The 14,944-nt window shown below is 44.5% G+C and overlaps 1 protein-coding gene across 6 annotated transcripts in view; it reads left to right on the plus strand.

Annotated features, from left to right (window-relative positions):
- LOC115150540 (collagen alpha-1(VII) chain) overlaps nt 1–14,944 on the plus strand; it is a 120,197-nt gene that overhangs the window by 47,525 nt on the left and 57,728 nt on the right. For all 6 annotated transcript variants that reach the window (XR_003867123.1, XM_029693953.1, XM_029693952.1 and 3 more), the window contains exons 13-33: nt 1,041–1,157; nt 2,785–3,033; nt 3,130–3,276; nt 3,676–3,798; nt 4,710–4,982; nt 5,187–5,330; nt 5,559–5,690; nt 6,373–6,519; nt 6,854–6,985; nt 8,001–8,147; nt 8,329–8,448; nt 8,612–8,761; nt 9,051–9,187; nt 9,384–9,510; nt 12,316–12,459; nt 12,657–12,832; nt 13,008–13,046; nt 13,198–13,224; nt 13,334–13,378; nt 13,480–13,593; nt 13,683–13,754. Coding sequence is in view for 5 of the 6 variants with exons in the window: in XM_029693953.1 (XP_029549813.1) it covers nt 1,041–1,157; nt 2,785–3,033; nt 3,130–3,276; nt 3,676–3,798; nt 4,710–4,982; nt 5,187–5,330; nt 5,559–5,690; nt 6,373–6,519; nt 6,854–6,985; nt 8,001–8,147; nt 8,329–8,448; nt 8,612–8,761; nt 9,051–9,187; nt 9,384–9,510; nt 12,316–12,459; nt 12,657–12,832; nt 13,008–13,046; nt 13,198–13,224; nt 13,334–13,378; nt 13,480–13,593; nt 13,683–13,754 (2,762 nt within the window). In the remaining variant the exon portion in view is untranslated. The remainder of the gene's footprint in view (nt 1–1,040; nt 1,158–2,784; nt 3,034–3,129; nt 3,277–3,675; nt 3,799–4,709; nt 4,983–5,186; nt 5,331–5,558; nt 5,691–6,372; nt 6,520–6,853; nt 6,986–8,000; nt 8,148–8,328; nt 8,449–8,611; nt 8,762–9,050; nt 9,188–9,383; nt 9,511–12,315; nt 12,460–12,656; nt 12,833–13,007; nt 13,047–13,197; nt 13,225–13,333; nt 13,379–13,479; nt 13,594–13,682; nt 13,755–14,944) is intronic.

Genomic DNA, 14,944 nt, shown 5'->3' on the forward strand with positions numbered 1-14,944 from the left:
TCTGTGGTTACCACCTGCAGAATCACTCCTTTATTGGGGGTGTCTTGCTAATTGCCTATAATTTCCACCTGTTGTCTATTCCATTTGCACAACAGCAAGTGAAATTTATTGTCAATCAGTGTTGCTTCCTAAGTGGACAGTTTGATTTCACAGAAGTGTGATTGACTTGGAGTTACATTGTGTTGTTTAAGTGTTCCCTTTATTTTTTTGAGCAGTATATTTTTTGCCACCTGTGAGAGTAAATGTCATATTAAAAAAGACCCAGCTGTTGGGTCAATCCAGCATGAAAGTAAAAAATACCTAACTGATTATTAAATTAACCCATGTTTGGGTAATCCCAACAACCCAACGTGTTAGGGTATTCAAGCAACCCAACTGGCTGGGTCAAAATAACCCAGCGTGTTTTCTGTGCAATATTTACCCAGCGCTGGGTTACCAAAGAACCCAAATTGGGTTGTTTTTAACCCAGCAGTTTTGAGAGTGTAAGATTTGTTAAAAACAACTATACTGGCAGTCCAATAAAAATGCATCATGAATTGAAATCCCCTAAAATAGCTGAATATCACCTGAAGGATTTTTAAGAGGTTCTGACATAGCATGATGATTTCAACTGTTCTGCCTGCGGCTACGGAACCCTGACCTGTTCACCGGACGTGCTTGTTGCACCCTCGACAATTACTATGATTATTATTATTTGACCATGCTGGTCATTTACGAACATTTTAACATCTTGACCATGTTCTGTTATAATATCCACCCGGCACAGCCAGAAGAGGACTGGCCACCCCTCATAGCCTGGTTCCTCTCTAGGTTTCTTCCTAGGTTTTTGGCCTTTCTCAGGAGTTTTTCCTAGGGAGTTTTTCCCAGCCACCGTGCTTCTTTCACATGCATTGCTTGCTGTTTGGGGTTTTAGGCTGGGTTTCTGTACAGCACTTTGAGATTTCAGCTGATGTACGAAGGGCTATATAAATAAATTTGATTTGATTTGATTTGATGATGTATCAGTGGTTGTGTTGTGTCTGTGTGCTCCCCCCATGCAGAGCGTCTGGAGCAGCAGGTGCTGAAGGCAGCCACTACCGGGCCCTCCTCCATCCGCCTCACCTGGAACCTAATCCAGTCTGCCAGGGGATACCGCCTGGAGTGGAGGCAGGGGGAAGGTCAGACACAAACACTCATCCTCACATACAGTACCAGTCAAAAGTTTGGACACACCTACTCGTTCCAGGGTTTTTCTTTATTTTTACTATTTTTCTACATTGTAGAATAATAGTGAAGACTTCAAAACTATGAAATAACACATATGGAATCATGTGGAAAACAAAAAAGTGTTAAACAAATCAGAATATATTTTATATTTGACATTCTTAGGGTAGCCACCCTTGCATGATGACAGCTTTGCACATTCTTGGCATTCTCTCAACCAGCTTTATGAGGTAGTATTCTGGCATGCATTTCAAGTAACTTTGTTGATAAGTTAATTTGTAGAATTTCTTTCCTTCTTAATGCATTTGAGCCAATCAGTTGTGTTGTGAACTTTAAAAGTTTCTTTAAGTGCAGTCGCAAAAACCATCAAGCCCTATGATGAAACTGGCTCTCATGAGGACCGCCACAGGAAAGGAAGACCCATAGTGACCTCTGCTACAGAGGATACGTTCATTAGAGCTAACTGCACCTCAGATTGCAGCCCAAATAAATGCTTCAGAGTTCAAGTAACAGACACATCTCAACATCAACTGTTCAGAGGAGACTGTGTGAATCAGGCCTTCATGGTCGAATTGCTGCAAAGAAACCACTACTAAAGCACACCAAAAAGAAGAACAGACTTGCTTGAGCCAAGAAACATGAGCAATGGACATTATACCGGTGGAAATCTGTCCTTTGGTCTGATGAGTCCAAATTTGAGATTTTTGGTTCCAAACGCCGTGTCTTTGTGAGACGCAGAGTAGGTGAAAGGATGATCTCCGCATGTGTAGTTTCCACCGTGAAGCATGGAGGAGGAGGTGTGATGGTGTGGGGGGGCTTTGCTGGTGACACTGTCAGTGATTTATTTAGAATTCAAGGCACACTTAACCAGCATGGCTACCACAGCATTCTGCAGTGAAACGCCATCCCATCTGGTTTGCATTTAGTGGGACTATCATTTGTTTTTCAACAGGACAATGACCCAACACACCTCCAGGCTGTGTGAGGGCTATTTGACCAAGAAGGAGAGTGATGGGGTGCTGCGTCAGATGACCTGGCCTCCACAGTCACCCGACCTCAACCCAATTGAGATGGTTTGGGATGAGTTGGACTGCAGAGTGAAGGAAAAGCATCCAACAAGTGCTCAGCCTATGTCGGAACTCCTTCAAGACTGTTGGAAAAGCATTCCAGGTGAAGCTGGTTGAGAGAATGCCAAGAGTGTGCAAAGCTGTCAAGGCAAAGGGTGGCTACTTTGAAATATATTTTGATTTGTTTACCACTTTTTTGGTTACCACATGATTCCGTATGTGTTATTTCATAGTTTATGTCTTCACTATTATTCTACAATGTAGAAAATAGTTTAAAAAAAAATTAAAAAAACCTTGAATGAGTTGGTGTCCAAACTTTTGACTGGTTCTGTACATGCGTATGCACACACACACTTGTGCGCCACACAATAGTGCACACACACATACAAAATATGAATGTACTTTCAAACCCCTCAGCATGAATTACATACAGTACACCAATCCACTCACACAAACATTGATGTACCCTCACTGACTGACAGTCAACATCTAACTGACTTACTGTACTCCTCAGGTGGCAGAGTGCAAAGTCAGTCGTTCTCCAGGAGCACCACTAGTTTTGATCTGACAGGGCTGCAGCCCAGCACTGAGTATGTCATCACCCTGTTCACCCTGTATGATGGACGAGAGGAGGCCACCCCCGTCTCCACCAGGAGGGTGTCCAACCTGCGAGTGGTAGAGTCCCTGGGCAGCACTGTGCGACTGGGATGGACAGGGGTTGCCGGGGCAACACAGTACCGTATCCTCATGGTCAATACTGAAAGTAAGGGCATGTCTCAAATGACATCCTATTCCCTCCTTATATAGTGCACTATTTTAGATCAGAGGCCACATAGGTGTTAACACTGTGTATTTATAGCGCAAACAGAGGAAACACGCAGTGTCCCTGGAAGCCAGACGACCCTTGACCTTAGGGATCTGACGGAGGGCGTGTCTTATGGGGTCAGCGTGACAGCTGTGGTGGGAGACAACGAGGGGGACCCGGTCACTGTTTACATCAAAGCAGGTGACACACACATTGTATGCTACTGCTTGCTCCAGCTTGTCTTGAGAGAGGATGTGAACAGATTGAATGGGTGCAGATCTTGGCTCAGGGCTGCAGTGTGTTTGCCAGTTTGGTAAACAATGGTCTGCTGTGTGATGAATGGCTGCCAGCTGAATATCCATGTCAATGGGTGGTGAATAGAGATACTGAGGAGAGGTGAGCTGAAGCAAGCCCAGGCAGAGATGACAGAAGAGGGCCTGTGGGCTAGTGTGGAAGTACAGGACAGCGCACCTGGGCCATGTTTAGTTGGCATGAAATGGCAAAATGTTTTAAAATGGGAAATAAACAGTTTGATATTGAACATTGGAAATGTTTGGTTGTCCACTGAACTACAGTGTTATTATTGATGTATGATTGCAGAACAAGCATTGGAGAAAGTGACCAACCTACGTGTGACAAACATCAATGGTCGGCGACTCCGAATCGCCTGGGCAGGTGTTTTGGGGGCGACAGGGTACAGGGTCACTTGGAGACAAGGCAACAGTAAGTGTCAGATGAATTCTAATTGGAATGATTTTGTGCTAAACTAGTCCTCCGAAATACAATTATTTTACATGTTATGATAAACTTAATTAAAGCAGCGGTCCCTATTTTTGTATGTATGTGTTACTGTCTTTCTCACCCTCTCTTTAGATGCTGAGCAGCCCCAGTGTTTGTGTCTATAACAGTGTGTTTCACTCCTAGATGCTGAGCAGTCCCAGTGTTTGTGTCTATAACAGTGTGTTTCACTCCTAGATGCTGAGCAGTCCCAGTGTTTGTGTCTATAACAGTGTGTTTCACTCCTAGATGCTGAGCAGTCCCAGTGTTTGTGTCTATAACAGTGTGTTTCACTCCTAGATGCTGAGCAGCCCCAGTGTTTGTGTCTATAACAGTGTTTCACTCCTAGATGCTGAGCAGTCCCAGTGTTTGTGTCTATAACAGTGTGTTTCACTCCTAGATGCTGAGCAGTCCCAGCGTTTGTGTCTATAACAGTGTGTTTCACTCCTAGATGCTGAGCAGTCCCAGTGTTTGTGTCTATAACAGTGTGTTTCACTCCTAGATGCTGAGCAGTCCCAGTGTTTGTGTCTATAACAGTGTGTTTCACTCCTAGATGCTGAGCAGTCCCAGTGTTTGTGTCTATAACAGTGTGTTTCACTCCTAGATGCTGAGCAGTCCCAGTGTTTGTGTCTATAACAGTGTGTTTCACTCCTAGATGCTGAGCAGTCCCAGTGTTTGTTTCTATAACAGTGTGTTTCACTCCTAGATGCTGAGCAGTCCCAGTGTTTGTTTCTATAACAGTGTGTTTCACTCCTAGATGCTGAGCAGTCCCAGTGTTTGTGTCTATAACAGTGTGTTTCACTCCTAGATGCTGAGCAGTCCCAGTGTTTGTGTCTATAACAGTGTTTCACTCCTAGATGCTGAGCAGTCCCATGATCTGGGACCAGAGGCCTCAACCTACACGTTGGAGGGGTTGCAGCCAGACGAGGCTGTGGTCCTGGGTGTGGCGGCTGTGATTGGTCAACGCATCGGGGAAGTGGTCACCCTCTCGGCCAGGACCAATGTGAACACCGGCTCAAGCACGGTTAGCGGCCTGCGAATCGTTGATGTCACCTCTCGGAGGATACGCATCATATGGTCACCTGTCTCCAGGGCAACTGGCTACAAGATTACCTGGCGCAGTGGAGATGGTAGGCGTGGTTACAATAAATTATATGGATGTCATTTGATGTATAAATTACATTCTTATGAATCCTTACCTTAGGTCTCAAAGCACATTAAGGCTCAAATAACACATTTTATAGGGATTGTCTTGTGGTTTCTGTAGTCTAGTAGTACAGTAGTAGCAATCCCCAGTAGCATTCTCCTCTCTGCCTGACCCTATCTCTCTACAGGAGTGGAGTCCTCCCGCACAGTGGCCGCTGATGTCACTTCCTTCACCATTGACAGCCTTCAGGAAGATTCCTCCTACCGGGTGTCAGTCTCCTCACTGACTGGCTCTCGAGAAGGACGCCCCGCCTCTCTGAACACCAGAACACGTACTCAATCGCTCAATTTCCAAATTGACCGCTAACCTCTATCCATTCTCTTCTTGATAGCCCCTAAAACATTTGAATGAGTTGGTTAGCTGTCAACAATATGGTAACAGCTTTAGTTTGCCCTCACTTAGTTAATTTAAGGGTTGATTGAATTAAATGAGTGCTACACTATCATATAGACAGTGCTTGTAAATTGGTGACTGAACTCTTCCACCTCTCTGTCCTCAGCATTAGACCAGGGTGTTGTGGGAACAGTGACCTCACTCCAAGTCCAGGAGGCCCGCGGTGAGGTCGTCAGGGTAACATGGGTGGGCGTGCAGGGAGCAACAGCCTATCGTGTGTCTTGGAAGCGAATTGATGGTGAGAGATTTGATCAGTTTTTCTGCTTTGAAAAGTTTTTAAATCTGAATGATGTTCCCTGATAGTTCATGATTCAATAGCATAGTGTCCATAGCTTATTTTTAACATTTGAACCTCTATTTACACCTTTCACACTGAAAGGTCCAATGCAGATGTTTTTATCTCAATATCAAATCATTTCTGGCTAACAATTAAGTACCCTATTGTGATTGTTTTCAATTACATTTTTTTTAAATGAACAAAAGTAGCTTCTTAGCATTGGCCAAATTCTCAAGCAAGAATTTTGATAGGACTGCCTGGGAGTGGTCTATGGGGAGGGGAAAACTGAACATTTGCTGTTATTGGCAGAGAGGTTTGGAGCTATCTTTCTTATTGGTCAGTTGTAGGGATGGGCAACTTTGATGGGGATGGGGGCCATAGGCCTACGAAATTGGTCCACGGGCCTACAAAAGGGGGCCCGCCTGCGGCCCTCCAGTTGCCCATCTCCGGGCTATTTAAACAACAAGGCACGAGAGGGTGTGGTATGGCCAATATACCATGGCTAAGGGCGTGGATACAGCCCTTAGCCGTGGTATATTAGCAATATGCCTCAAACCCCCAAGGGCTTTAACATAATATTAATGAAACAAGGCAGCCATTTTGTGCCAGACCACTCACCACCACCCCTTCTGTCTTGGTGTAGGTGGGGAGGAGAGGAGCCAGCTGGTGGGTGGTGACCTGACAGCGGTGGATCTGGAGCAGCTGGACCCAGGGGCTCAGTACGAGGTGCAGGTCATGGCCCTGGTCCAGAACAGACAGGGAACCCCAGTCTCTGTCAGAGTCACCACACGTGAGTCACCACTACATCACAGCCTTAAAGAATAGAGACTGTGCGGTAACATTTTCCTCTGTTTGATTAGAATGGATATGAAAACATTGGAAGGTGCAACTTTCCTGTAGTACTATGTCAATTCAGAAAGTAATCTAAATTCCAATTCCAAATTGTTGAATTTGAATTTCAGTGTACTTGAAATGGATTTGAACCCAACCCTGCTATCTAGCATTATGTCCCATAGAACTGTAACTTTCCTGTAGTATTATACTGTATGTGGTGTTTTGATGGGTACTGCTTTGTACTGTATTTCCTCTTCCAGTATTCTCATTGTGTGTGTGTGTGTGTGTAGCAGGGGAACCTGCTGCTGTAGACCGGGTGGAAGGGGTCAGGGTGCTGGAGGCTACCCCAGGGGTGCTGCGTCTGGTCTGGAGAGGGATGGCCGGGGTTACAGGGTACCGCATCTACTGGAGATCAGCCCTGGGTAAACACACAGATACACACACAGATACACACACAGATACATATACAGATACATATACACACACAGATACATACACCGATACACACACACAGATACATACACCGATACACACACACAGATACATACACCGATACACACACACACAGATACATACACCGATGCACACATACACAGATACGTACACCGATACACACACACAGATACATACACCGATACACACACACACAGATACATACACCGATACACACACACACACACACACAAATACATACACAGATGCACACACGGATACATATACAGATACACACACACACACACACACACAGATACATACCCCGATACACACACACACAGATACATACCCCGATACACACACACACCGATACATACACCGATATACACACACACACAGATACATACACCGATACACCCAAACAAGGGCACTGCGTTCATCCACCTCTGGCCTGCTCGTCTCCCTACCTCTGAGGAAGCACAGTTCCCGCTCAGCCCAGTCAAAACTGTTCGCTGCTCTGGCACCCCAATGGTGGAACAAGCTCCCTCACTACGCCAGGACAGTGGAGTCAATCACCACCTTCCGGAGACACCTAAAACCCCACCTCTTTAAGGAATACCCCCCCCCCAAAAGATTTAGATGCACTATTGTAAAGTGGTTGTTCCACTGGATATCATAAGGTGAATGCACCAATTTGTAAGTCGCTCTGGATAAGAGCGTCTGCTAAATGACTTAAATGTAATGTAAATGATACACACACACACACAGATACATACACCGATACACACACACACAGATACATACACCGATACACACACAAACAGATACATACACAGATGCACACAAAGAAACATACACAGATACACACACAGATAAATACATAGATATGTATATAAACACACACAGATACATATGCATACATAAAATGCACATCCAAATGTTTTGTTGTTGCATGTAATATTTTTTTACTCTTTCATTATATTCTCTATTGGTTCCACGTAGGTGAGGCTGAATCGAGCCGTCTGATCGGTAGAGATGCAACCTCGTTTGACCTGGATGGTCTGCGGCCTGGGGTGAGCTACACTGTGAGGCTGGCTGCTATCTTCAGGGACAGAGAGAGTCAAGCTGTCACTATCACTGCCTCCACAGGTACACTCCTCTGTCAACACCATCTCCTCTCCTTTCATTCACTATAGTTAGGGACAGGAGTTTCCTGACCATGTGACCTGACCAAGAAAACTCTTGGCCCTAGTAATAGGCTATAACTAGTCAACCACTGTAGTCACAGTATCTCTCTCCATTACTGATCCCTTGCTTCTCTCCTCCTCAGCTCCCTTACAGCCTATAAGGGGTCTGCGTGCTATGGAGGTTACCCAGAATTCTGTGTTGTTGGACTGGGTTCCATTGACTGGTGCCACAGGATACGTCCTGCGCTGGAGAGAGGAGAGGGGTGAGACAGACACTGGATAATGTGGTTCAATTTTGTATTTTATTGACTATGTTACACATTGAAAGGTTGATCTCTAATCTTTGTCTGTGTGTGTGTGTGCGTGCGTGCGGGTTTGTGTGTGTGTTCTTGCTTGCTTGCATCCGTGTGTGTGTTTTCTAAACAGACACTGGTCCGGGTCAGTCCATCCCTCTGCCTGGGACATCCAGCTCCTACAGGGTGACAGGGCTGCGTCTGGGCCTGAGGTACCGCTTCACCCTGCAGCCTAGCTTCCAGAGGGAGGTTGGCCCTGAGACCTCACTGGACGAACGTACTGGTAAGACTGACAATTCTCATACCGGCCCTTGAATCCCTTATACTACTAGTTTGTAAACATTTCTGCACTGTGACATTTCTTCCCCAAATGTTTCTTTGCCAGTCTAAGAGGAACTAGCCCAACTCAATATCCTCTCTCTCTCTCTCTCTCTCTCTCTCTCTCTCTCTCTCTCTCTCTCTCTGTCTGTCTGTCTGTCTGTCTGTCTGTCTGTCTGTCTGTCTGTCTGTCTGTCTGTCTGTCTGTCTGTCTGTCTGTCTGTCTGTCTGTCTGTCTGTCTGTCTGTCCTCAGTGTGTGTAGGTGGTCGTCTGGACGTGGTGTTCCTGGTTCCAGCTTCCAGGGATCGGACCAGCCTGGTTGAGCCCCTACTCTCTCTCCTGACCAGCGCGGCCGGCTCCCTAACCACCATCGGAGCCCGTGACTCACAGGTACTGGAGTGGTCTTGGATCAGTTTTGCCTTTTAGATCATAATGAATAAGACGGTTAGGGACCTGATCCTAGATGAGTGCTCCTACTCTGAGACGCTTTGTGAAGGCCCAGACATCTGTATATTGGCTTCTGGTGTACTTTTGTGATGTGATTCTGTGGTGTGGTGTTATATTCTGTGGTTCCTGCCCCCTCCAGATGGGGATTGTAGTGTACAGCGCCCGGCCCAAGGTCTGGTTCCTGCTCAGTCGCCATAGCAACAGTGAGACGCTGCTTCAGGAGATCCTGTCCACGCCTTTTGAAGATGGCCCAGGGAATGCTATAGGTGTGTGTGTGTGTGTGTGTGTGTGTGTGTGTGTGTGTGTGTGTGTGTGTGTGTGTGTGTGTGTGTGTGTGTGTGTGTGTGTGTGTGTGTGTGCGTGTCAGGGTTTTGCATTAGGAACATTTTGAATGATTTTAATTTATCGGACATTTGATATATTTACCGGTCATCCATATGCATTGGGTGCATAACCCATTAGGCCGTCCACCCATATTTGCTAAATGAGCCACATTTATGTGTGGCTCAAAACAACCTATAGGCCTTACTAATTACAAAAACACTATTCCCTGTGTTCTGATGTGTAGCATATACACAACTTTATATCCTATTGTTTTATAGTTTTTTGTCTTTCCTAAAACAATAAATCAAATAAAATGTAATTGGTCGCACACACATATTTAGTGAAATGCTTGTAAAGAATAACTGTTCACCTCAAGGTTCAGCTGTCCCAGATTTGAGCACTAAATGCAGCAGGGAATTGCATGCATAGGCCTATAGGCTTAGGTGTCCGCTGTATTATATTATTATTAAATATATATATATTAAGGAGGAGAAGCCTAGGCAGAGCCCCACAGATATGTCGGCGGCATGCGATACCGACATTAATTTCTTTATACTTGTCAGATAGGCTATACTGTAGGTGTACAGAAGGAGGCTAACTCATTCATTTTCTATTAGAATATTTTTTTATAAAGATAAGCGTTATATTGTTAGATTATAGTAGTAACTCTGGAATGCCTAAAACGTTCTTCTTAACTGTCGGAGTCAGTTGGAGCAGCGGTGCACTTCATATCATAGGCCTGCAGTATAATAGGCTAATAGCCACACCACAGCAAACCTTCACAAAAATGTATAAACTTTATTAAGGTAATATCAAAAGTAAGTCAAGCCATTGTTTATAGGGAAAATACGAGCAGGATATTATATTGCGGCAAACACAACATTACAGTTGCAACTTCATTCGGCAAAAGAAAATGGCTCAACAGAACCAAGCAAAACACTTGCGAACTGGTTTTAACCTTCACAAAAGTTTTGCACAGGCTATATTGCAGCAGTTACCCAACAAATGACAGCAATAGGCTGATTATATTTATTTTACAACAGGATTACTTATAACTTATTTTACAGCAAATACGGAGCACAAAATTAAAAATACTTAATTTAATTAAATTTAGCCAACAAAAATGTCTCAACAGAATGAAACAAAACATGTTTTGCATATTTAAAGAACTGGTTTAGATGAATAAATAGGTCTACAATAATAACAATAATATACAATAGTAATAATGATATACAATAATAATAATGATATACAATAATAATAATGATAAAACAAAAAGTATTATAAATAAAAACATTAATGTTCCAAAATTGCATCCTACTTAGTAAGTTGCGCAGTTGCCTGCTTTTGGCCGCACCAACATTCTTCTTATCTTTGTCCACTACAATATTAACACTAGTCCATACAGAGGACATTCCCCTTGTAGCAGGTCTCTAGACTAACATTTTCCCTGGTGCGCTGGTGCCACTAAGTCTTTCAGTTGGTGACACCAGCCCATGCTTTGGTCGCACAAAGTCTTTCACAGTGCTTTATTCAAAAGTGTAATAGACTACTGAGATGGTATTGAAGAAATTAGTTGTTTCATCATCTTTTCATGTTGTGATTCTAAATATTTTAATGTACAAAATGTGCAACCTAATCCAGTGATTGTCATGCATTTTGGGTAGACAATTATAGAGCTGAATTTGCCTGCATCTTTATATGCTCTAATACCATAGGCTAATTTATTTAAGCAAGTGAAAACTAAAAACACATCTCTAACTAAAGATAATACCTACTCATAGTAGCCATGTATTAACCTAACAGTACATTTAATTTCCCCCAAAACGTTGCAGTTGTAACATACCGCCGAATTAGGCCTATGCACTAGCTATGGCCAATGTGCATTTTGCTATTGAGCTCAAAATGGGGGTTGAACAATAAAATGTATAACACAGGAGGAAGGTGGCGCCTTAATTGGGGAGGACAGGCTCGTGGTAATGGCTGGATCGGAATCAGTGGAATGGTATCAAATACATCAAATACCATGTGTTTTCCATGTGTTTGATGCCATTCCATTTAATCCGTTCTGGACATTATTATGTGTCGTCCTCCCCTCAGCAGCCTCCACTGAAGTATACCTACAGAAAGCTGAGAACATCCTCTCTCCGTCTGTGACAACAGGATAGCTGTGTTTTCCCAGCAATTGGATTTTAAAATGTTATACAATCAGAACACCTTTCTTTCTCCTGGAGCATTTTTTCCCCCGGGAAAGAAGAGAGAGAGTGGCTTGCTTGACACAACAGCAGGCCCCAAGGAAACGGGTACAGGGGCATGCAGGAAGACACTTTCAAATCATGGTTTTAGCCTCCTAAAAAATAGGATGTTTTGATTGAGGTGAGTGAATGTGCAGCCCGCACTGATACGACCAATACATTTTTTTACTCGCACAGCCAAATCAACGGGTCGCAAAATGCGACTAAATGGAGCCCTGCCTTGTAGGCTTTTCACTATAGGCATACGGTCTAACTTCGTTCCATCTTCGCAATCAACAGTAGCCTTTGCCAAGGCTCCTCTGTCGCTCTCTCTCTCGCTCTCTCTCTCTCTACTCAGCAGCACGGTAGCCCCGGACAATTTGGCCAGCTATAATGTTATTTATCGGCTTTTCATTTATTTTATCGTCCAAAATCTGCCAATTACCGGCTAACAGAAAACCTGGTGTGCAAGTGTGTGTGCGATGATATGTAACTGTGTATCTTTCCCTGCAGGCCAGGCAGTGACGTTCACTAGACAGTTCCTTCTCAGCCCGACAGCTGGTCGTAGACCAAGAGTTCCTGGCGTAGTGGTGATCATTGCAGACAAAAAATCATCCGACAACATCACTGTCCCAGCCAGTGCTGTCAAAGCCTCAGGTAGCCTCACACAGACTGTATAGAAAGCACTAACACACAAGCAGATATACAGCACCTGCACATCTCTACTTATAGAATCTGCTACAATCATTTTTATCCCCACAGTCCCTTGTCACTGACTGTTTTAAAACAAAAATGTTGTACAGTAAATAAATACAATGCCAATATTTACATGACCATGTGTGTGTGTCTATCAGGTGTCACAGTGCTGGCGGTGGGTATAGGTCGGGCAGACTCTGAGGAACTGCGCCAGGCGGTGACAGATGGCAGCACCCAGAACCTCCTATATGCTCGTGATGCCACCCAGCTTGGCACCCTGCACGCCGACCTGGCTGACCTGCTGTGTGGCGTCGCCAGGATACCAGAGGGAGGGGTGAGTTAAGAGGGGAAAAGGTGTTGGGGAGGTGAGAGAGAGAGATCCTGTAGATCCCATGATATTGCTGTCAATGTATGCTCTCCCAGTCAGTCAGTGAATCATTGCCAGGGACTCAGTGACAACAATATGGTGGAGTGCTCTGGGTCTCAGTGTGTATGTTGTTTCCTATCAGGGCCCAGTGGCAGAGCCGTGCACCATACAGTGTCCTCGGGTGAGTTACTGTACTGTCCCTCATCCATCCACATACAGTAGCCATCATTACACTATCACCATACCTTTCAATTTGTGTGTGCTCTCTTTTTCATCCCTCTTTCCCTCTTTGCCCTGCTCTCGCTCTTATCTGTTCATTTTACTCTCTCTAGGGTGATCGAGGGGAGCGAGGAGAAAAGGTAACAATTGAATTGTTTTAATACCATTGCTCTGACATGTTGTCTTGGAAGCTTTATGGGTCAGTTGTTGTATCAGTTGTCCTGAATAGTTACTGATCCTCTGCTACAGGGAGAGATAGGACGAGACGGTACTGACGGACGCAAAGGAGAGCCTGTGAGTCATTCACCACTGAATATTGATCTGTTACTGGTAGCTCAAACATTAGCATCCACTTATCATTCACTGAGATATTTAATTGTGTGTGTGTGTTCCAGGGTCGTGATGGTTTGCCTGGCAGGGACGGCCCCAGGGGGCCTGAGGGGCGACAGGGTCTGCCTGGCGGGAGTGAGGCCCCCTCAGTTAGTGTCAGAGGGGAGAAGGGGGAGAGGGTAAGTGCATACACATAAACACTTATACTCAACACTAGTACTGTTGTACTGTTTGTGTTCTGCTGTATTTACTGTTGTTCCCTCTTCAGGGTTTTCCTGGTCTGGATGGGGGTCCAGGGTTGCCAGGGCGACCAGCGACCCCGGGCCCTGGAGGAGTACCGGTGAGTAGTCAGGGACCGCAATCACAGTCAGGCCAGTCCCAGTGTGTTAATCTAAAACCCAATAACACATGTTGTTATCCTAATGTTCTTATAAGTAGTAAATGGCCAACGGTTCATAGGAGCAGGAGCCCATCTCCTGTTTATGTAGAGTAAGGCAGCTTGATGTACATCCCCTGGACAGGACACTAGTCTATCGCAGGGTCTAAGCCCCAATCCATCTTCTTAATGCTGAGCAGTGGGGATTTTTAGCATGTAAATCTTGGTGGGGGGAAAAAATTAAAAAGTGGGAAGCATGCCAGCAAAACCACTACACAGCACAACACTAAACAATACATTAATTGCACTATAACAGTGACAAACGGTGCCCACAAACTGTTAGGGCCTGCATAAAGCTGTCCCAATAGCAGTCCCAACACCTCACCACTGCTACACCTGGCTATCAGTGGAGCCTATCTGGCTATCAGCGGAGCCTATCTGGCTATCAGCGGAGCCTATCTGGCTATCAGCGGAGCCTTGTCTGGCTATCAGCGGAGCCTATCTGGCTTTCAGCGGAGCCTTGTCTGGCAGCGAAACAGTTCATTCAGCCTCATTTACTGTCTTTCAAAAAAACATAGCTGATATGGCTGACTTGCTTAATCAAATGTGGTTTCTACTGACAATTGAGATGTACAAATTATGGCATAAGGGGACGACAAGCAGATAAGAGGCAATCCATAATTTTGATTAAGACATTAATGAGCGAGCTTGGACGGACGGTGTCAATATAACTATTCAAATCAAATTTAAATAAAATCAAACACATACACATGGTTAGCAGATGTTAATGCGAGTGTAGCAAAATGCTTGTGCTTCTAGTTCCAACAGTGCAGTAATATCTACCAAATAATCGAACAATTCCCCAACAACGACCTAATACACACAAATCTAACAAGTAATCTAACAATTCCCCAACAACTACCTAATACACACAAATACAAAGGGGTGAATGAGAATGTGTATATATAAATATATGGATGAGCGATGGCCGAGCGGCATAAGCAAGGTGCAGTAGATGGTATAAAATGCAGTATTTAAATGTGATATGAGTAATGAAAGGTATGTAAACATTATTAAAGTGGCATTATTTAGAGTAGCATTGTTTAAAGTGACTAGTGATCCATTTATTAAAGTGTCCAGTGATTGGGTCTCAA

Source organism: Salmo trutta, chromosome 16 (genome assembly GCF_901001165.1).
Source record: "Salmo trutta chromosome 16, fSalTru1.1, whole genome shotgun sequence".
NCBI classification, from domain to species: Eukaryota; Metazoa; Chordata; class Actinopteri; order Salmoniformes; family Salmonidae; genus Salmo; species Salmo trutta.